Source organism: Protopterus annectens, chromosome 16.part0, assembly GCF_019279795.1.
Source record: "Protopterus annectens isolate FY-2018-M chromosome 16.part0, PAN1.0, whole genome shotgun sequence".
NCBI classification, from domain to species: domain Eukaryota; kingdom Metazoa; phylum Chordata; order Ceratodontiformes; family Protopteridae; genus Protopterus; species Protopterus annectens.
The window spans coordinates 545,238,078-545,260,477 of record NC_056750.1 but is presented as its reverse complement, the minus strand read 5'-3'; the positions used below and the strand labels follow the sequence as shown (position 1 = coordinate 545,260,477).

The 22,400-nt window shown below is 41.2% G+C and overlaps 1 protein-coding gene across 1 annotated transcript in view; it reads right to left on the bottom strand.

The window, feature by feature from the left end:
• FNBP1 (formin binding protein 1) overlaps nucleotides 1–22,400 on the bottom strand; it is a 2,646,599-nt gene that overhangs the window by 2,534,148 nt on the left and 90,051 nt on the right. The window contains exon 2 of the mRNA XM_044058144.1: nucleotides 11,495–11,610. Within this exon, the coding sequence (XP_043914079.1) occupies nucleotides 11,495–11,610 (116 nt within the window). The remainder of the gene's footprint in view (nucleotides 1–11,494; nucleotides 11,611–22,400) is intronic.

Here is a 22,400-nt window from a genome sequence, read left to right as displayed (position 1 = left end):
AGAATCCGACATTCTCAAGACCGAGAGGAAACAGAGCGGGTTCGAGAAGACCTCTCCCTCGGCCCCAAGGGACTAGGGGACCCGGCTCGAGGCGACTCGATGAGAATCGGCGCCGAGGAAGCGCACGCACCAGATTCGATCGGTGGGGAGGTAGGATTCGACGCCGAGGAGGAAGTGTCTGGCAGGCGACCCTTGTCGGCTCCGAGGCAGTGGAGCCGGCGAAGGTGACCCGCCTCGATGCCCCAGCCATCGGCTCCGAAGCCCGAGGAGTCGATACTGGTGGCATCGAGGCAGACCGTTCCGACCTCGGCTCCGAAGCCTTTGGAGCCGAAGGAGAGGCCTGCCTAGGTCTCTTGGCAGTCGGATCCGACGGACTGGTCGGAGCCGAAGCCCTTTTCTTTTTGGCAGGAGTCGGAGCGGAAGACAAGGCTTCTTCAAAAGAGGGTTTAATCAACCCTTTAAGAATTAATTTATTTTTCCTCTCCTGGAGGACCCTAGAGGAAAAAGCGTGACATACGCTGCATGACTCCTGCAAGTGCTTTGCCCCTAAACAATAAACACAAAGTAGATGGTCATCAGTAACAGACATCTTAAAAGCACATTTAGTACATTTTTTAAAGCCCGAAGGCCTAGGGGCTTGAGACATAATGTTAACAATTTCTGACAGGAAATTTAACCACTGTAGAATAGCCTATGACAAAAAACCGAAGGCTTACAGAAACTGTGTAAAACACAACCTTAGGTGTAATAACCGGGAACTTTAAAACACTAAAAATTCAGTTATAAAGTTTGACTGAAAAGGCCCTGGATTGAAAGGGGGGCCAAAACAAACTCTACCCAGTCACACACAAGAAAATCCACTACTCAATCGAACACAATAGGCAGCAAAAGGTAGCAATAGCCGTTAAAACGGCTTTTGTGAAATACAAGCAAAAACTGACAGAAAAGTAGTTAATAAAAGCTACTCAGCCCAGCCAGCTCGAGACCACGTCCTTGCAGTTAAGCGGCAAACGAGATCTGGGGGACTGATGGTGGTGCATCCTGGGATATAGTAAGCTCAGCCAATAAGAGACTTCGCTCTTTGGCATAAGCGTGCCGAGTCGGAGCCGAGGGATCGGCTCCGAACCCATCATTCAGAATGTAGGCGAGATAGGATCACATAACATCAAGTGTTTATCTAGCCCAAATAACTCGAGAGACAAATCCCCACGTCTTTCACCGAACGGCGGCAAACGAGAGCTGAGGTTTTGAGGAATGGTGCATTACAGGTAAAGGAGGAGCTTGAGATGTTCAAGTTGCCATGACCTTTTACAGTGACCAAGCTGGATCCGATGTCTCAGATGCAAACCTATCAGTTGCGAACAGAATGAAAACTGACAACATCAGATCATATGTTTAACTGTATAATTAGCAATACAAATAATACTGGACATCTCTCAAGAAGTGCAACTTACAGTGCAAACATCATAAACATTTTTCTTCAACAACATCTAGGGTTTCACCTAATGTCATGCAACAGTTTATAAGTCACTTGGTTTTTGAAGTATTAAATACATACTGTAATATTGCTTATTTTCACAATACCAGACAAACAACTAGCAATATTTCTAGTACAGTTTGATATAAATCAGCACTTTCAGTGAATTACTCTGTGCCCCACATTGGTGTTTCACACCATATACCTCAATAAAATGTAAGTCTCTTGGTTATGAAAATGTGTACATAAATATGAAAAAATGAATAACAAGTGGCAAACAAATATTAATGTCTTCGCTGCAGGACATCATAGACTAATAATATTTAATGTCATTTTCTTAACAACGTCTTCCTTTTCTAATACTGCCTATTATTAGCTGGTAAGTCACTAGTCACTTAATTAATGAAGCCTGACCCAAGAAAGTTCTGGACGCCATAAGGAGGTATGGGTCTAAAGTGGAAGTATACAAAAAAGGCATTACTGCCTTGAGTGAGTTAATCAGTTTATTTAAAGGTTGTGCACTCATACAAATGCAAACCTTTTTGTACTTTATATTACCATAGTTTTATCCATTTTGTTGGTTTTAACTGCATTTTAGTGACACATACACTATGCACCCACTACTTCCTACTCCTTAAAACCATGGGTACTTTCCTGGTACAAGTGGCATAGTATCACATTTCATTTATATATGTCATACTTTTGGCAAGTTTCCTAGGCCTGTAAACAAATCAGCATAAACATTAAGAATATCACTGTTATGGTTCTGAGTGTTATATGAGATATCTACATGTCTGACTGTGCCTGGGTGTATGTACCCTTTGCCTTCATACCACAGTTTTTTTACCATTCCTACCTTCACACAGGCCAAACAATCCAAACACTTAAATTTACTTGACCCAGTGGGTTTACCTGATTCTCCAAAAATGTTTATAATGTGCAGAAAGTCCTCTTTTAGTATCTTTAAATCTTAATGTGTCAGCTCTATCTTCACACAAAATATTACACACTGTATCTGTGTCTAGTTTACATTTCAAATTCCTCATATCAATTTAGAGGATTTTTTGCCACCAGAATATAATGACATTCATACTAATTAATGTTACTGCTTCTGATGCATTTTGAGACTTCACTGTGTTGACTCTTCTCATTTTAATACTGGAAACAAACAGTTCATTTTCATGCCAATCAGCAACATGTGCTTTCTTTTGAACACTTACCTTTCATTTTAAATATTTTTGAAAAAAATGGTACTTCTTCCAAAAATTATACAGAACTTATTAAAATCAGGGCAAAGCTTTCTCTTGTGCTTTTAGCCACACCCACTGGATAACGCCTAATTCCAAATGCAAAACGTCTTCTGTGCACCCCTTGGCTCTCTTGACTCCATTACTGTTGCACTGTATTCTCAGATGGCCATCTTTTATATATATTACTGTTATAGTGCATTCCCACTTTATTTCTCATTTTCCTTTTTTTATTTGACTAATTTTGTCCTACACACACACATTTCCTCATGTAATTATTTCAAATGTGCATTTGTAACTTCATTTACTCTGGACATATCCACAGCTTTTGCAAATGTTAAGTCAGCTTTTCTTAACAGCCTGTCCCTTATTTCATCATTTCTTATACCACAAACTATTTGGTCCCTTATTAACAAACCATGCAGCTCACCAAATTTAGTCTTTGATTCATTGTTGCAGTACAATTCTTCAGCATAATACGCTAGGATTTCTGCCCTTGTAAAGAAGAAATAGCAAGTTCTTTCTTTGTTTACAGTGATTACTAAGGTCCTCTCTCTCCAAGCAAAGTAAAAGAATAAATGCCTTAGACTTCTTTCCTAGCAACATGCAGAAATGTGACACACATTGTGCCTTTTCAGGACTCCTGGCTATTCCACTTACAATGAGGAGTTAACAGAATACCTCAATACAAAGCATCCTGTCTAATGCATGATTTCTTTTCAGCAAAGAGAAATAGTGCAGGTAGAGCATTTCACTCTAAATTACCCTTCTAGACTTGCAAACACAATCTGTTGAAACTATACTTTGTTTTCACTTCTGCAATACATTTCTTAATTTCTACCACCATATGGCATAAAGTGTTCATCAAAATGCTCACCACATTCACTGGCATTGACAATAAGCTTATAGTATCTATGAGGTATTTAATCAAAGTAAATGTCTTGAACCAAGTTATGCCATATTACCATGTAAAGCTTTATTGCAAGGCCTGTCTAGAATGGCAAAGAAAGTACAGTTATGTACACTTTCCATAAATTTAGATGTTCGAGTGTATTCACTGTTGCAGTCATCACCTGTGGGGTTATCCCTGCTGTGGTAGCCCTCGGCTGTCCCGAATACCAGAGATAATGTTTTTTCTGCGTCATCTGCTCTCACTTGCTGACTTGATGTCAGGTCATCAGTGTGATAAAGGAGGGCAGCCAACGTCATTACATCAGTTTTTCTTGCCCTAACCAGTCAGAGGACCAAGTAAATATGGTAACGTGGTCCTGGTGGCTAAAAGCCACCATTAGAAGCGTATGTCCCCCCTAAAGAAAGAAGATATAAGGGGGGAGGAGGGAGGAAAACCAGGACTGCATCAGTGAATACACTTGAACATCTACATTTACGGTAAGTGTACACAACTGTACAATGTTCTTCGTGTTTCACTGTTGCAGTCATCACCTGTGGGAGGATTGCCAAAGCTGAGGAGAGGGGTGGTAGGATTAGTAAGAGACCTAGGAATAGGTCAGCATGGCCTGCAGAACTGCAGAGGCAAACCCTGCCCTAGCTTTAGAAAATAGAGGTAGGTGGTAACGCTTGGTAAAGGTATGGACAGAAGTCCAGGTGGCAGCTTCCAGGATGTCCCTGGTGGGAACTCCTCTGAGGAATGCTGTGGAAGTGGAGGCTGAATTAGTGGAATGGGTTTGAATAGACTTGGGGGGGGTTCCCATGCAATCTGTAGCAGAAATGGATACAGCGTGACATCCTTTTGGAAATGATTTGTTTGGAAATGGGCTTCCCCTCTGCCTCTGGGGGCAAAGCTGACAAGTAGTTGGTCTGTTTTCTGAAGGGTTTAGTACGGTTCAGATAGTATCCAAGTTGTCTGTGCACGTCTAGTGAGTGCAGAATTCTTTCCTCCTTGTTTTGAGGGTTAGGAAAGAAGGTGGCTAGATGTATGGCCTGGTTGAGAGTTACATTAGATACCACCTTAGGCATAAAGGAGGGATTAGTCCTCAGGGAGACCCTGTCTGCATGGAAGATGATGACAGGCTCAATGGCCATCGGTGCCTGAAGTTCTGAAACCCTTCTGGTTAAGGTGATGGCTAGGAAAAAAGCAATCTTCCAGGAGAGGTATCTTAGTTCTGCTGAAGCAGCAGGTTCGAAAGGTGGTAAGGTCAGTTTTTCCAAAACATAATTCAGGTCCCAGGCTGAGGCCCCTCTGAGGAATTGTTTAATCAAAGGATAAGAGAACAGGGGCTGTTCTGTATCAAAATGAGCTGAAATGGCTGGTGTGGATTTTAATAGAGGAGAAGGAGAAGCCACTATTAAGTAGCTCCGCTAGGTAGTCCAGGATAAGAGGGATGGAAGGTTGTGAGGTATTGCCCCCTCTGGACTGGCTCCAGGAGCAGAATCTTTTCCATTCTCCTGTGTAACATTTTTTGGTGCTGGGCCTTCTGGCCTCTGTGATAATATCTAGGACCTGTTTGCTTAACAGGGGTCCCTTGTTTGCCTTTGGAGTATTAGCCATTATGATAGTTTGAGAGTCTGCAAGTCTGAGTGCAGCATTCCCCCCCCCCAACCTGAGTCAAGAGGTCTGAGATCAGGGGAAGCTGCCTGGGAGGTTGTAAGGTCAGGCTGCGCAGTAAGGGGTACCAATGTTGTCTGGGCCAATCTGGAGCAATGAGGATGGCCTTTAGTCTCTCCTCCCGTATTTTGATCAGTACCCTGGGAATAAGAGGCAGAGGAGGGAATGCGTGCACAAAGAGGTTGTTCCAGGGGAAGGTCAAGGCATCCACCTTCTATACTAGGTGGTGATACTCCCTGGTACAGAATTTTTTCAGCTGATGGTTGAGATGTGAAGCAAAGAGATCCACCTCTGGAGTCCCCCATGCCTGAGTGATTTGTAAAAAGATTTTTCTGTGGAACTGCCATTCTTGGGAATCCAGTAAGTTTCAGCTTAAGTGGTCTGCCAAAGTGTTGTTGATCCCTGGTAGATATTAGGCTATTAGGTGTAATCCCATGGAACAGGCTGTCAGCCAGAGGTTCATGGCTAGCCTGCAAAGAGGGTAAGACTGGGTCCTTCCTTGTTTGTTGATGTACCACAGTAATGTGGTGTTGTCTGTTTTGATGAGAACCCCTGGCTTGAGATGGGGTTTGAAGGATGTCAGAGGTTTTTGTACTGCCATCATTTCCTTCTGGTTGATGTATAAGGGAAGGTGCTGGGCATCCCAAAGACCTTGGGTGCACCTGCCTTCTAGGTGAGTGCCCCAAGCAATGTCTGAGGTGTCAGTGGTAATGGTCTGCCCGGTTGGGAGGAGGGTGATGGAAAGACCCTTGTTCTGGGCACAGGCCCCTACCCACCAGAGAAACTCACCCTTATACAGGGGATGAGAGGGAGAGAGAGGTCTCTAGAGGTTGAGAGTGCTGACACCAAAGGTTCTTTAGGTACCACTGAAGTTTTCTCATGTGAAGCCTGGCCAGAAGAATTAGAAGGATGCAAGATGCCATGTATCCCAAGGTTTGCAGGAACCTCCTCACTGTGAGGTGACTTCTGGAAGCCAGCTGGGAAAAACAGAGAGGCAGGAAGCTCTGCTTTTCTGGGAATAGGAAGGCCATTTGGGATGCTGTGTCCAGCAGTGCTCTCAAGAAAATTATCTTCCTGGAGGGTGTCTACTTTGATTTATTCTCGTTGATGGTGTACCCTTAGGGGGTTAGGAAGGTTTTGACAAAGAGGAGTTCCTTGAGGAGCTTTTCTTAGAAATCTGCCTGAATTGCGGCAGTTGTCCAGATAAGGGTAAATCTGTATATTGTTCTGTCTGCAAAAGGCTATGGCCAGGGCTAAGCATTTTGTGAATACCCTGGGAGCAGTAGATAAGCCAAAGGGTAGCGCAGAGAACTGAAAGTATTGAGAGCCTGCTCTGAAGCAAAGGAATTTCCTGCAGGATTCCCTTATGGGGATGTGGAGGTAGGCATCGTTTAGATCTAGGGTAACTAACCAGGCATTTTTGTCAGTATAGGCAGCAGCTGCTGCAAAGTTAGCATTTTGAATTTGGGGACCACCAGGGTGGTGTTCAGAATGAATAGATCTAGGATGGGGCACCAAGTGCCCTCTTTTCCGGGAACAAGGACCAGTCTGGAATAAAAGCCTTTGCCTGTTTGATCCGGGGGACAGGTTCTACTGCCCCTTGGGAGTTTGGACTTGTTTCAGTGCCTCTGCCCAGTGATTTGGAGGTAAGTCTGGGTACCCTCTTGGAATTGGGAGTTCGTTGAAAGAGAATTTGTATCCCTGAAAAATGATCTTTAAGACCCATTGCTCCTTTGTTACAGAAAGCCAAGTTTCTTTGCAGAGGCCTTCCTCCTAGTTTATGGTGAGTGAAAAGAGGGCAGAGGGGGGAGAGGGAGTCCTTGAGAGTTTTTGCCATAGAGGGATGGCTTAGAACTCCCTGCCTTGCAAGCGGAAGTGGTCCACTGTTTCTCTGCTGTCCCTGGGATAGGCGTCTGGGTGGTCTGTCCCTGCGGGGGTTACCTTTCCCCTGTCTGCTAGGTGCAGGAAAGGACCAGTGCTTTGAGGGAAAATTCCTGCTGAACCTCGGAGGTTGTACCTGAAAGAAATCTTTTACTGTTTGCATTGATTTTGCTTTATCTTCCATCTTTTTAACCACCCACTCTGCTTTTACTTCAAACAAGTGGTCCTTATGCAAGGGTGCATGAAGTAATTTAGATTTGACATGATCAGGGAGAGGTTGTTCCTTCAACCATGCATGTCTCCTAATGACAGATCCTGACACTGCTGCCCTGCTTGAGGCTTCTAGGGCGTCATATCCGCAGTGTAATGAGTGTTTGGTCACTTGACAAGTAGAGTGCAGTAAATCTGCTAACTCTTTCGAACTGGCACAGTCAGGAAAGGTTGAAATCTTTTGTTTTAATAGTTTCAAAGTGTGCTATTGATATTTTAACATGTGAAACTGACAATTGAGTGCTCTGATAGCTAAGGTTGCAAGGGGTATATATTTTTTTACACCATCTGTCCAGAGCTCTGGAGTCCTTCTCAGAAGGAATAGGATTCTTTTCAGAACTAGCGTTAGCTCCTTTTGGTCGCTGTGTAATGACCTCTGGGTCTGCAGCAGGATTTCTGTACAGGTATTTGTGAGAATCCGGTACTCTGTAATACCTGTCAGGCTTTCTGGGAGCAGGTGGGACGGCGTCAGGAGTTAAGCTGGATTCTTGGAAGACATCATCCACCACCTCTAAGATTGGAGGGATGGCCAAGGGTCTGTGCTGGGGCAGGTCTCGAAACTCTCCAAGTCTTCTCTTAGTCTGAGGGAAGTTCTGGGATTCCCAGTGGAAATGTTCCCTGAGGGTGTGAAGGGTTTCCCCAAAGGAAAGATCTTCTGGTGGGGAGGCAGAAGGAATGGATTCCTCTGCATCTGAATCCTCATAAGTAGTCAGAAGTTGTTGTTCCTCTTCAAAATCTGAATAATCAGACTCCTCAGAATCCTCTTCTGCCAGTATTTCACGAGAAAGGTCTCTTTTCCTTTCAGAAGGTGTGGCCTGACTACCCCTGATAAGGGTAATAAGATCCTCCGCCATTTTAAGCATTTGAGCTTAGGGTAGTGGAGCAGGAGTAAAATGGTGGCTAGAGGTAGTTTTCCAAGGAGTGGCTTGCTTCTAGGCCTAACAGTATCCATCGGTCTGTTAGAAATGGTAGATGAGAAGACATTGGTTTTTGTCTAGATTCGGTAGTGCGAAAAACCTCCTCGGAAGCCAGTGCCTGAGTAGCAGCTCCGGACCCAACCACGGCAGAGACAACCAAATGTTCGGAAGACGAAGAAGATTTCTGCAGCATACCAGACTCCAAAAGGGTCTTAGTACATGCCTGCGAAGTTATCAAATCAGGCATCAGGGGCTGCGAAGGCACCTCACTAAATTCCGAAGAACTGATGATCTGCATAACGGCAGAGTCGTCAGAAGGCTTAGCCTTGTGTGGTCTGTCTCTATCTTTATCCTTATGTTTTTTCGGAATGTCTACGGATTGTTTGCGGACAGATGCCATTTCGGAATCCGAAGACGGAAGATGAAAATACCTGGCTACAATAAGATCTCTATGATGAATGGTTCTTGCATTAAAGAGGGCACAAAACCAGCAATGGGGGATGTCTTGTTCTGGGCCTAAACAAGTGACGCAGTATGAATGGAAGTCTCCATGTGGGATTTGCTTTCCAGAGGCGAAACAATTGTTAACTTTTTCAGATATCAGTTAGTGCAAGAAAAAAGGATCCCCAATGGGGTACTTAGCTTTAGACATTTTCAGCTGTAATTCAAACTCTGGTAGCGACCGACCGGCACACTTGCAAACTGCTTCTGCTACGGGCTCCACGGCAAGAAAGACTGATATAATGGTGTCAGCTGCCTTTCTTTATAGCACTGACGACCTGACGTCAGTCAGCAAGCGAGAGCAGCCGACGCAGAAAAACAGTGACTCTGGTATTCGGGCCGGCCAAGGGATATCACAGCAGGGATAACCCCACAGGTGATGACTGCAACAGTGAAACACGAAGAACATCTTCAAAGGATTGATGTAAAATGCAAATATATTATTTCTAGGCATTTTCAAAGACGGTACAAATTCTGAATATTTAAAATGATAGGAGATAATGGCCTAAAGAACAAATAAAAAAAATGGCAGTAAACTGTCACACTGTGGGAATATAGGGTGAAATATGGAAAGGTTAACCAGCCATCACCTCATGAATGTCTTGCACAATTACTAATACTATCACTGTTTTTCACATTTACTATTTTAAATTAAGTCCAGATACTATATTTCCAGATATTTATCATCTGACTACTCAGTCATTAAATTACAATATTACATTTTTGTTCACTGTACATTGTATAAACTGTCAGTGTATGGTCAGTACTTTATTTGCTATCTAACAAGGTTGTAGCAGAAAAAGTGTCATTGGGACAAGCCTAACCATCATGCATACATAAAGTAAAATAAAATATAAAATAAAACAAATCATCTCAATACAGCAGTACCAGTTATGAGATACAGCTAAATGAAATACTTAGTAATGCCTGTAGTACTTAGGGATCGGAACTGGAACACTACAGACCCTCTCCCAAGCAGTATAAATGTTTGCTGTTGATTGTTGCTAGAGAGTACAATGCAAGAAGAAAGAAAACTAAGTGCCACTTCATTATCAGGCCTGATTTTACTGGTAAGAGCATGGAAAAATAAGGATATTCCAACCCATAAATTCTGTCTTTAGCTAAGACATTCTTTGGACGGCACAGTGGTGCAGCAGTAGCATTGTTGCCTCACAGCAAGAGGTTCTCTGGTTCGATTCTCAGCTGGAGTGCCCTCTGTACATAGTCTGCATGTCCTCCCTACATTCGTGTGGGTTTCCTCCGGGTGCTCCGGTTTCTTCCATTGTGATAAGATGAGGGGACATTTAGAAAAGCTGTAGATAGTCTTTGGGATGTGGCAGAGGCTAGTAGTGAGATAATGAAAGAAATCAACTAAAAGTACAATCTGGTATATAGTCAAGGGCTACAGACAGTGGTTTAAGACCAGCAAGTCAGATATGTCTAGTAATGGTACAGGATTCCATGTAGGTTATGGAAAGAGACTCTCCTCCAGCGTGATGAGTATTGGAAGTGTGAAGAAAAGTGTTCATATGCAGTGACAGTATATGGGGAGTATGAATGCTATGGGAAAAGGAAGTGACCAGCAGTAGGGCACTAGAGAGATGTAGGCAGATGTGGCTACTTGGGGAGAGGTGGGAACAGAGGGGCTGGAATGGAAAGCACAAAATATGGTGGATACTAATGGCAGGAAAATAAAACTTACTTCCTGGGATAAACAGTTGGAAAAGGTTGCTGTAACAGTACACATTCAAATAGAAATGGTTAATGGCCAAAGAAGCACTTGGAAACAGTAAAGGCAAATGGCTCAACGTCAACATGCAAATGGCTAAGGGGTGGAGTGGAAGGAGGGAATAATAATGCAGGCAATTCAAGTACATGAAGAACAGCAAGGACAGCAAAAGAAAAACCTGTCTAAATAGAACACATCTAATCCATCTTTAGCATGGCATTAACGTGTATTGTGTGGAGATCTTTTACTGTAACTAAAAGGTTAAAAAAAAAAAGAAAGTGAAATCAATGCTGCTTACTTCAATGAATACACCAAATAAAAGAACTCCTCTAATGCAACAGCATTCAAGTAATCCAAAAACAAATTTTGTTTTAGATTTGTTAAGAATGACAGCCTACTCACGATTATGTTCCCCTCCCTTAAATTTCCTATATCAAAACAATCACAGATACACGATTAGCAGATGTTTTGCAAGGAAGACAACAAAATGTTAAAAAAAAAACACAGCACAACATTGCTAGTTTTTTCCAACTGGAAACCTAGGAATGGGGGATCACCTGCTTCAGAGTGCCTTCACCTTCCCATTTAGCTATCTTGGCACCCTGGAAATGCTCTATTCAGGCATACACTTAGCTTGTAATGAGGCACCCCTCCTAAGGAAAGAAGCACATACAGGGCCACTAGACTATTTTTGTATATAATAAGAAATGTGTCTACACTGAAGAAAATCTTGTTATGGAGCACATCTGTACATAGGAATACTCAAAACTTTAAACAAGTAAACAACTTAAAAATAAAACATGAAATGACCATTTTATTAACATCTACAAGCAGTTCACTTTCATTTGTAAAGCATCTTGCTGAATTCAACAGAAATTTCAACAGTATTTAAAAAACAAAACTTACCTAAGTTGTTTTGCATAACTGTATTCAATTTCTGCTCTCTCTTTCACAAACTTGGTGTATTTATCCAAGAATTCAATCCCCCACTGTGTATGTTTTTCTAAGTTGTCATACTGATCCTAATAAAAAAAAAATAGGAAAAGTTAACTTTTTTCCAAACAAATACTGTTAATATCACCAGAAGATCTCTGTATTTAGAAGGTACTGTGAAAAGAAACAGTTTGGATGGAGAGAACTACAGACTTAGGAATTAAAAACGATCCTCTAGAAGCACTGTGAAGTACCACATTATTAAGTCTGTCAGACAACAAAACTGCAGCTATTTGACTTCAGGGAAAGTAACTTTATCCTCAAAACAGAGTTCAACATGTCAGTTTTACTTACACAATTAACAACAATGTAATGAAATACAAAGTCCCGATCTGTGCTATAGCTTAATGAGCACTGCGTCCTTTAGGAGTGTTATGGATTTTGATTTTTATCAATTTTGGTCTGTGATGTCAATTGTTGAATGGTCACTACATAAGGAATAATTCATGAAAGATGTGTAGATTATGGTGGAATTTTCTCAATGCAGGTACACTAATTACGAGGCAGAAACTCACCATATCAAACAATTCAACTGACAGAGATTACCATTATTATACATTTAAAGTGGAAAATGATGTAGTACCATTTGTTTCATAATAGTTAACAAATGCTCGCAACTATAAATGCCAGCAAGATCTACTCCTGCTTAGAACATGCAAGAAAGGTAACATGAGGACAACTGTTTTATGTGATAAAACTGTACATTAAACACATTACTACAACAGTATGTAATAGGTCCTAGCATTTGCTGTTTTCTTGCTTTCAAGCATTTCCTTGTACAGACTCTGTTTACTAAATTCACTAAGCAAGCAGTAGTGACTAGGACTAAAAACTAATGCAGCTTAACCCTTTTGTCCTTTGCTTAGCTTTACATAAAGGACCAACAGGGATAGTGAGATTATTTTGTACAATAGCCTTTTTTTTTTCAGTGAGTACTGAAATAAGTATGTGGTCTGCTTACCCTTGGTCCCTAGCATAGCCTTTTAGAAAGGTATGACTGAATAGATATTTGATCTATAGTTAAATATTAAGCTCCCATCAGACAAATCAGTTCAGATATGCCTCTAAGCATAACCGTTAAACTGTTTACCTTACATACACAAGGAACAGGGTTTGATTCTCACCTTTGAGAGAAAACTAGCTAAGCTTAAATTAGCCTGTAAGGGCAACTAGCCTAGTACTTACCTATGAACTCAGGAATCATAGAAAAACTCACTAAGCTAGGCATCAACTCTCATATCACTAGGTGGGTTGCAAACTGGCTCACAGATAGAACCCACAGTGTGAAAGTAGCTGACTCCAAGGCAGACTGCTGACTAGTCACGAGTGGAGTCCCACAGGGCTCGGTCCTGGGTCCTCTCCTGTTTGTCCAACACGAAGAGACTCTGGCTGACAAAGTTCGCAGACGATTGCAAGTTGGGAGCCATTATTATCTCCCCAAGTGATGCTGACTGCTGTCAGAACCATAGCCTTAAGCTCAATGCCAAAAAATGTGTCGTCATCCCCTTTGGGGAAAAACCCAGTTCCCATGAACTACTACATCAATGGTAGTCCACTGAACACAAAAGGTTTTATAAGAGATCTAGAAACACAGGTTGACAGCAACCTCTCTTTTGACCACCACACTGCCACTATGGTCAGAAAGTCCTTCTGCGTGGCACATCTCATTACTACTGGTTTTGCATCCAGGAAGAAAGAGGTCTTTGTCTCCCTCTACTCTTCCCTCATTAGGCCAGTCATCTAGTACAATGCCCCATTTGGCATATACCTCACCAGATACCTGCAACAACTGGAGAGGCCGCAAAAGTACCTCACAAAGAGGATCCTAGGCCTTAAACACTTGCCCTATATGGACAGACTCAAAAAGACTCCAAGTATTCTCTGTCTCATATCGCCTACTTAGAAGCGATCTCTGCTTGACTTATAAAGCCATATCTGACCCAGCTCTGTTAGAAATGCTACAGCTAAAGAAATCCCAATCGCTCCGCACCACATGCTCCAGAGACCTCAACCTATTTACCACAATCAACAGAACGTGCTGGAGGGACAGGTTCATAACCCTGAGACTGCACATGCTATGGAATAGACTTCCCATACATGTCAAACAGGGCACCTCACTGGCCGTCTTCAAGAGAAATCTTGATGAGTGGATGGGAAATAGAAAATTCACTCCGAGGATCACTCCAGTGGCTCTACTAGACAGAGGCACTGGAAACTAAGGTCTGGTGGCACATTCCCACGGTAATCCTATGGGCTAGGCTTGTAAAGGTTCCAGGGCCATTAGCCTAGTACACACCTATGAACTTATGAATTCATTTAGACTCGTACTTTGTTTTCTTGTTTGCACACATATCTTCAGTAAGGACACACAAGCATTACTTCACAATATAAAAAGTCTTTAGCTGGGTAGTTGGGGGAGTGCTCTGGTAGTCCAAAAGATGAACAGCTACCAGACCACCCCTCTAGTGTCTCATCTGAGAATTTGAAGATTTCATCCATGTGCGAGTCACATGGAAAAACATTTACAACTACATTTATTTATCAGTTAAATTCTAAATTGCTCTTTTTTTTTCTCTATTTGCCTTTTTAAAATCAATACCTGATTTGTGGCACTATACGTTTAAAATAATCATCCAAACTGGACCTGTTCAGTGCTTTGGAAAAAAAAACTTTGTTTAAAAGTAAACTGCTGGATCCATTTAATCTATATGTTATTTTTATCTTTGTCACATACAAAGTATTGAAAATTCATATGCATGTCCAATACATTAGGTCCTGGATTATGTTATATATTATTTCCACTGAAAAAGAGATTATTTCTGTTGCCAGTCTCAAAGAGTCAGCAGAAGTAGAGATTAGCCACCACCCCTCGAAAACAGGAATATTATTTTCTTATCATAAAACAGGGAAAGCTAGATTTCCTTTTTTCAGTAAGTTACAGCATGGTATTATTCACAGTATGTTCTGTATCTAGATTTCTCCCTGCAGTCTTTAACACGGTTATTTACAAAAGTTAAAGGTATTCATAAAAACACTGAATGTGAAAGTGGAGCTCCAACTGCAGGCCAAGAAAAACTGACACTGCAGGGTCACACGTTTTCCAAGACTGCAAATCTCTTTCTAAAGCTATATTCAAATCAATGTCCAATTCTAGCCAAGTGAAATAAAAATAAAATTAAAGCAGAAGGCAGGGATCTGGAAGGTGGGATGTTTTCCTGCAGCCACAGATCTATATGTAGGTTTGGTAAGCACCTCTACCATTTGTACTCGATGTTTCACAGCTCCACATGTAGAGCTAAGCAGGGCTAACACTGCAAGATCACACCTTTTCTCAGGCTGCTAACCCCACCCTAAAACCACATAATCTAGTAATTAATATTAATGTCTTATTTTTGACCACGTAAAAGAAAATAGCAAAGGAAAAGGCAGACATTGGGAGGGTGGGATGTTTCCTGCAACCAGAAGCCTCCTCATAGACCTGGTGACAGCATCTAATGTTTATATGTAAAAGTTCACAGCTCCAATTGCAGAACCAAGTAAGAAAGAGTCCTCAGGTCAATTCTTTTAGATTTCTATGGTAAGCAAACATTTTCTTCAAACCATGGCCTCAGAAGAAGGTAGCATCCAATCTATAAAGCTTTGCTAAGGTATTCAGAGATGAACAAACTGCAGATTCACAAATCTCATCCAAGAAGGCATTATAAAAGAAGGCTATGGACAAAAAAATGCACTTTAAGACAGAGTTACATCATTTGTCATAGCAGAAGATAATACACCTTGAAAGTCATTCAAAGAAATACTGTTTGGTATTTTTTTTCCTCTGAACCCTTAGTTAAGGATAAAAAAAGGGTTGATCAGTTTTTGAATGGCTGTAGTTCTGTCACTACAATATTTGACCAATAAGCATGTATTCATACATTTGAGAAGATACTCAACTTTATTAGAATATTGAGAGATGAAAGCCAATAAAAGAAGTGACTGATTTAAATCAATCCTCCAAAGTCACCTCGGGCCTGAAGGAGTTGGAATAAAATGAAACTTGTTCATCAAGAAAAGCTAGGTAAGGTGGGATCAAGGATAAGGCATGTTCTTCTTCTTTCGGCTTTTCCCGGTTAGGGGTCGCCACAGCGGAACTCAGAGTCCGCTAATGATTGGCAGTAGATTTTTTACGGGTGCCGAGGTGCCAGCCCGTGCACTTGTTTTAGGTAAAAGGCCACTGAAAGTAATGTTTTCCATGATAAAAACATATTTCTCTCTAAGCTACAAGCAGAAAAATAAACCAGGGGGTGCAGGGTCCTAATCTAGTTAGTAAAGCAGAGAGATGCAACAGAGAATTGCCTCATAAATTTTAAGGGAACGTGACAGTTTTATGTCTTGACCAATACAGAAATCAGAAATAGCAGTGAAACAGACATTAATGGTGGAATAACAACGACTAGCACCAAACAGCACTGAAAAGTAATGAAGAACCACAGTAACAACTAAGGAGACACACAAACAGAAAACATTTTCCAATTAATGCTATATGCCTTCTAAGTTAAGACTGATGGGAAATTTAAACAGAACCATTTTATCTAAAAAAAATGTTTCAGACATAGTGAGTAATGGAACTGGAGTAGTAGAGACATCAGCTTATGGGAGCAAGAATCTGGTAGGGTATGCCATGAAAATAAACCTGTCTGGGCCAGAAAAAAACAATAAGAATTGCTGTCACCTTCAATCCTTTGGCTTCCAGTATAAAGCCTACCGCCAGTGAAGTCACAGAGAAGACCCCTGGGCCAAATTTGTCTCAATTTATCCTTGATCAGTGGTACTTAGGACAACTTGTAGGGCACCTGCTCAGCTTATCCACCAGGCAAATTGTTCTGGAATACAAAATTCAGATAACAATCTGATGGTTCCCAAGGATCTACTCCCAGACTCTCATAGCCTCTTTTCAAAGGGAGTTGGAGTTTTCCTCTCTGCGTGCTGAGATACCATGCTGTATGACTTGAATGGAGCTGAAGGCTTGTAGAATCCAGCTGTTCAGAGCACTGAGAGATGTTTTTATTCTTGACTAAACTAGGGTCAGTTTATTTTCCATCAAAAGGTGGAAGCATCATTTCTGAGTACAGTTTTGTGAAAAGTACACATGGTGTGATTTTCAAGAGACTGATAGAGGAAATCTACCATTTCAAATATCTCCTGCAAGATGCAGGGACCTTGGCTGGTGCATTCAATGGATTCAAGTTGTGAGATCTGTGAGCTTTGAGGGATTTTGCTGAATCATCCTGTGATAACAATCATGATGCATTAAACAGTGTCAAGGCAGTCATTAGTGCTGAAATCCTAAAGTTCATGTTGGCAGAAGAAGAACCAGAGAAAGAAATGTCCATGACTTTTTCTAATAGTAAAAATGGCAAACATTTCTTGGTATCGAGGAAATAACCTATGAAAGTCAAGGAAAGAAAGAGACAAAAACAAGCTCAACATTTCATTATACAAAATCTGTGGCTTCATGGCTCAAGCTCCACTAAGAAAATACGATTGCCAGTCCCTCAAAAAATAAACTTACTCCCTACTCAACAAAGACTGATCTTCATCCTCTCTATATTACATATAAAATTCTCCTCTACTGCCACTCCCTTATGCCTACATTAGGTTTACACATTCCAACTCTTTGCACAAACTAACTCGATCATAGCTCATTTAAAATTCCCAATTATACAACGACCCCCCCCCATTAATATTCCAAAACGTGCACGCTGATTGGTCAGCGTGCACGTTATATATCAGAGTTATAGTAATGGAAAAAGGTCCGGCCGCCCAAACTTTTTCCATTTGTATAACTCTTTTAATACAGCAACGTAGAATGCAAGACCTCCGTTGCTGTTTAGACACTGTCTATCTATGTTAAAGGAGTTTAACATAGCGAGACAGCTTTAAAAAAAAAGCAACGGCGAATCTCCATTGCTTTTTTAAAGCTGTCTCGCTATGTTAAACTCCTTTAACATAGCGAGACGCTTTGTAAAAAGCAATGGAGATCTTGCTTTCTCCATTGCTTTTTTCAAAACTGTCTCGCTATGTTAAATGGGTTTAACATAGCGAGACAGCTTTAAAAAAAGCAACGGAGATTCTCTGTTGCTTTTTTAAAGTTGTCTCGCTATGTTTAACATAGCGAGACAGTTTGTAAAAAGCAAAGGAGATCTTGCTTTCTCCGTTGCTTTTGCCCACAGCTCTGATGTACTTCGTAAGCATACGCAATACATCAGAACTGCCACAGAATACAGACAGCTGCGGAAAGGCAGCAAGGAGGCATTATATAATGCCATTATTTAAGAAAAATAATTATTTTCTTTCCTAAATAATGTCATTGTATAATAGCAATAACCCACTTCTGGGTGTGGGTAATGCTGGATTTACCCAGGCAATTCTACCCTCAAGGGTTTAAAAGGAACATAATTCTGAATCTAACCACACAACTTCATCTTATTCAAACCATAGATTCGTTGCTGAACAATTTACAAATGAAAAAAATCACCTTTTTTAATATTTAATATTTAATATATTTGCTTCTGCCACAAGGAGAATTCTGAAAACTATGCTGTAGATAAGTAGTGCATTGCTCAATTTAAGCAGAAGACATATTCACTCCAAAGGAAAATGGGCATAATGCAAAATGTGGTTTACATTCAAAACTTGGAAACTGCTTCGGTCGACTGGCATGTGGTTGAATGGCAGTTTTCAAGTCAGCAGAATGCCGAACCAAAATGTATCAACTACACTACAGTGAACAGGTAGCGTAGTTCGAGTATTTGGGTTCGATGTTGTGCAGGGAGATCTCAGTTCAGTGAGGAACAGGGAATTAGCTCATTTACTCAATGTAGTGCGATCTCGGAATTGGTATATTTAATGTGCAGGGGTTGTGGGGGGGTGCAGGGCATCATAGCCCTCCTGCAAAACAGTAGAATTAACATACCGTTGACTGTAGAGTTTAAGGGTATGTTGTTAATGTGCATAGCAGGAGGTGACTGAAGTCACATCCAGCTATGTCATCTACATCAAACTACAGATGTCAATGTATTCATTTTCGCCTTGGTTGCCATTTTGAAATTCCGAATTCAGCATTTCAGGTTGACATTCTGCATGATCGACCGAAATAGATTCAGAATTTCAACAGTAAACCTGAAAATGTCACTGTGATATTGATGGCCTGAGAATCTTTCTCATCTCAGCTACAAATGTACTCAGGGCTGCTATTCTACTCTTCAGTGCTGCTTGATGTTGAATCTGACTCACCACCTTTGCTTCTTCAGACTTTAGCATTTCAAACATGAGATGTTACAAATGAAAACTCTCTTTTTCTAGTGAAACACAGAAATTTATATCTCTAATGCAGTGCCAACTCAGCAATATATTTTGGACCACTGCTGTACAACTCACCCATAGAAGTTGTCATGTACTCTTATGCAATTCAACATATAATTGAAATATTGCAGACAATGACAAAGACCTATGAAATCCCACATTATATATCAGTCCTCCTTTGATATTTTAGTACAAACGTTTTAGGCAATGACAACATGAATATTCAGCTATAAAATGCACTTAGAAATGCTAATCGGTTTTTAGACATTTTAATGCGAGTCAACAATGACTTTGACCTCACAACTTTGCTGCTTCAAACCACACAGAGCCGAGGCATGTTATAAATGAAAACAAACCTTTTTTCTGGATATACACAATCTTTAATTAGGATAAAATGGCAACTCGGATAAGATATGTTTTGCAGCATTAGAATATTTCATTTTCATATACCACCATGTAAACAGAATATAATGAAATATTTCTTCTTGTAATAGTAAAAGGCCCATGAGTTCCTGTATTTAGTATCTATGCACACAATGTCATATTGACAGTATATAGCAACATTTTTAATGAATTATAACATAAAACTCAGGTAAAAAGTACACCTAAACACTGCACTGTCACCCTCAAGATTTAAATGCTGTTCCACAATGTATATGACCCAATCATGTATGTCAGTCCCCCTTTGAGACTTGCCTGCACATCTTGCAGCCAATGGTAACAGGATATTCAGCTACAAAATGCACTTGACATCTATTTTAATCTATCCCCCGGACTCACTAATCTTCTGTGCAGGACTAGCTTAGTCCTGCATGGAAGCGCATGTTTAGGAGCAGGACAGCAGAGTGCCATGCATATTAATGAAGGCGAGCTGCCCGAGCTTTCAGTCTTACATGGAGCATGTACGAGTGCAGGGGGCGTGTCTGAGAGCCGAGCTGTCAGAATAAACATGCCCCTACAATGTAGAAAAGCAGAAAGTGTTAAGATATGAGCGAGATCGCTCATAGGTGTCCGCATATCCCCACCAACAGTTCCCCATGTGTACAACAGCAACAGTACTGAAAATGTAAATAAAGAAACCCTTATATACTTTTTTTTAAAACATCGATTAAAGCTAACTATAGATGTGTAGGTGCATGGGTGTGCCCATAGCTTAGCTACGGTTAAAGCAGCTTAAAAGGCTGAAGACGATAACAAGAAAGGTATATGCAAATGAAGCAGCACAGCAATAGTGTAGTGGGTAGAGCATCCGCCTAATGAGCAGGCATTCCCGGTTCAAGTCCCACTGCAGCACATTCCATTTTCTATGTGAAATCTGTATATGAAATTTTTTTTTGCTGTATAACCTACTAGATAACATTTAAATTTGAACTGGAGTACTGCATTAAATGCAGATGTGAAGTGTCAGTTTCATAATGAATAAGGCACTAGTAAGCAGGTTTAAGCACAAACAGTAGTAAGCATATATAAGCACTAGTAAGCGTGTTTAAGTGCGTTTATGCGGGGTTAAGCATTGCCTACACAGATTTAGCAAAGTAGAAGCTAACTGAGTATAAGAAACTGTAACCAGAGGTTAGCATTGCTTAGCTCCACGCACACCCGCTTACAACTGCTTTAAAGTGCCTTAATCACTCTGTACCCAACGGCGAGTGTTCTGCCCAGGAATAAAATAAACAGCTTCTGCAAGGCATGAACTCAGGACCCTGTACACTACAGTCACAGTTGTTAACCACTAAGTCATCATAGCAATACATAGGAGTGAGGTTTCAGCAAACAAATCCTCACCATAGGAAAATCAAACTGAACATGTGAACTGAATTTATGTACAGTGTGATGTTGTATAACCTGCTACATAACATAAATATGTGAACTGGAGTACTGCAGTAAGGCGAGATGTGAGGCGTTATTGTAATAAAGTGCTGAAGTCCCCAGGACCCCATACAGTGTACATACACATGAATCACAGATACCAGACACAGATATAACATGTAACAAATGAGAAATCAATGTCAAAAGTACAATATAATGCTAATCACATATTAAGCAACGCTAAGCATTGCACAGGTCGGCTTACGTGGTGTAAGCAATATGTAGGCCGGCTAATTCAATCTGCCCAGTGGTATGCCCCTTTAAGCAATGCCAACATTAGGTAAGCAGATGTGCCCATAGCTTAACCTTTTCAAAACCGTCCAATCAAGGGAAAATGCAGCAAATCGGGCGTATCTAAGCCCCACAGGTGCCAATAATCCCCATAATTGGTTGCAGCTCCCTACTGTAGGTAGAATGGCTGGTGTAGGTGAAGACACTCGATTCAGAGCGCAGTGCTGGGGCATTAATGAGTTGAAATACATGGTGTGGCTCCTGGTCAAACACCATGAGCAGAGACTCCTGCAGGGCCATTACCAGGGCTCCCAGTATAAAGTGGAGGCCTGGGACAGTCTCGTCCGCGATCTCACTAGTGCCACAGGTATCCCCCGGACTGGTGAGCAGGTCATGCATCACTACGCTGACCTGAAGCAGCGTAGGGGGGGATCTACTTGGACAGTGGATCCAGGTGTGCAGGCAGATAGCTGATGCCCCAGTACTAAGTATCCATTCCACTAGGTATATAATAACTGCCAAGCTTGCGTATACTATGGATAGGTATAGCTAAATGTCACTGTATTTCTCCGGCAGCTGCAGATGAGCGGGCTGTGAACCAGCAAGCCCATGCCGCTAGGCTGCAAAGGCTGCGTCGTAAGGCAGGTTAGTAATAATCTAGCATGAACTGTCATATCCTGTGAATAAAGGTATAACCCCTGGAGTGTGGGTATACTCTGATTTAATATGTTGTAGTGTTGCATACTATAAATAGTACTGTAGTATTAAGCAGTGTTACTCACACTGTGGTACGCAGATAAAATGTGTAGGAAGTTCTGTATAACAAGAGGTTAGTCATATTGTACAACTGAAGGAGACAGAGAGAAAACACTTGAAAGCTTTGCAACAATTCCTCATAGCACAGTGTACTGTAATATTAACTAATACACAGCAGGGATTGATTCCTGGGAGTGGTAATAAGTTGCATACATAATCATACCCCACAGCTGTACAGAATTTTGAGAATGTTCAGATAGAAAGCTGTATGCATAATTAGACCCAACAACTGTACAGAGTTTGCTAGAATGATCAGATAGTAAGCTGTAAGCATAATCATAACCATCAACTGTACAGACTGCATCAGAATGTTCAGACAGTAAGCTATATACATAACTAGATAAACCCAACAACTGTACAGATTTTGCTAGAATGTAAAGATAGTAAGCTGTAAGCATAATCATAACCATCAACTGTACAGACTGCATCAGAATGTTCAGATAGTAAGATGTATGCATATTCATACACCTCAGCTGTTCCGATCTGCCCAGCATTTGCAGATAAATGGCTCAAATCTGCTGCCTGGTACCCTGTTCCCCTGAAAAATCAGTATGAT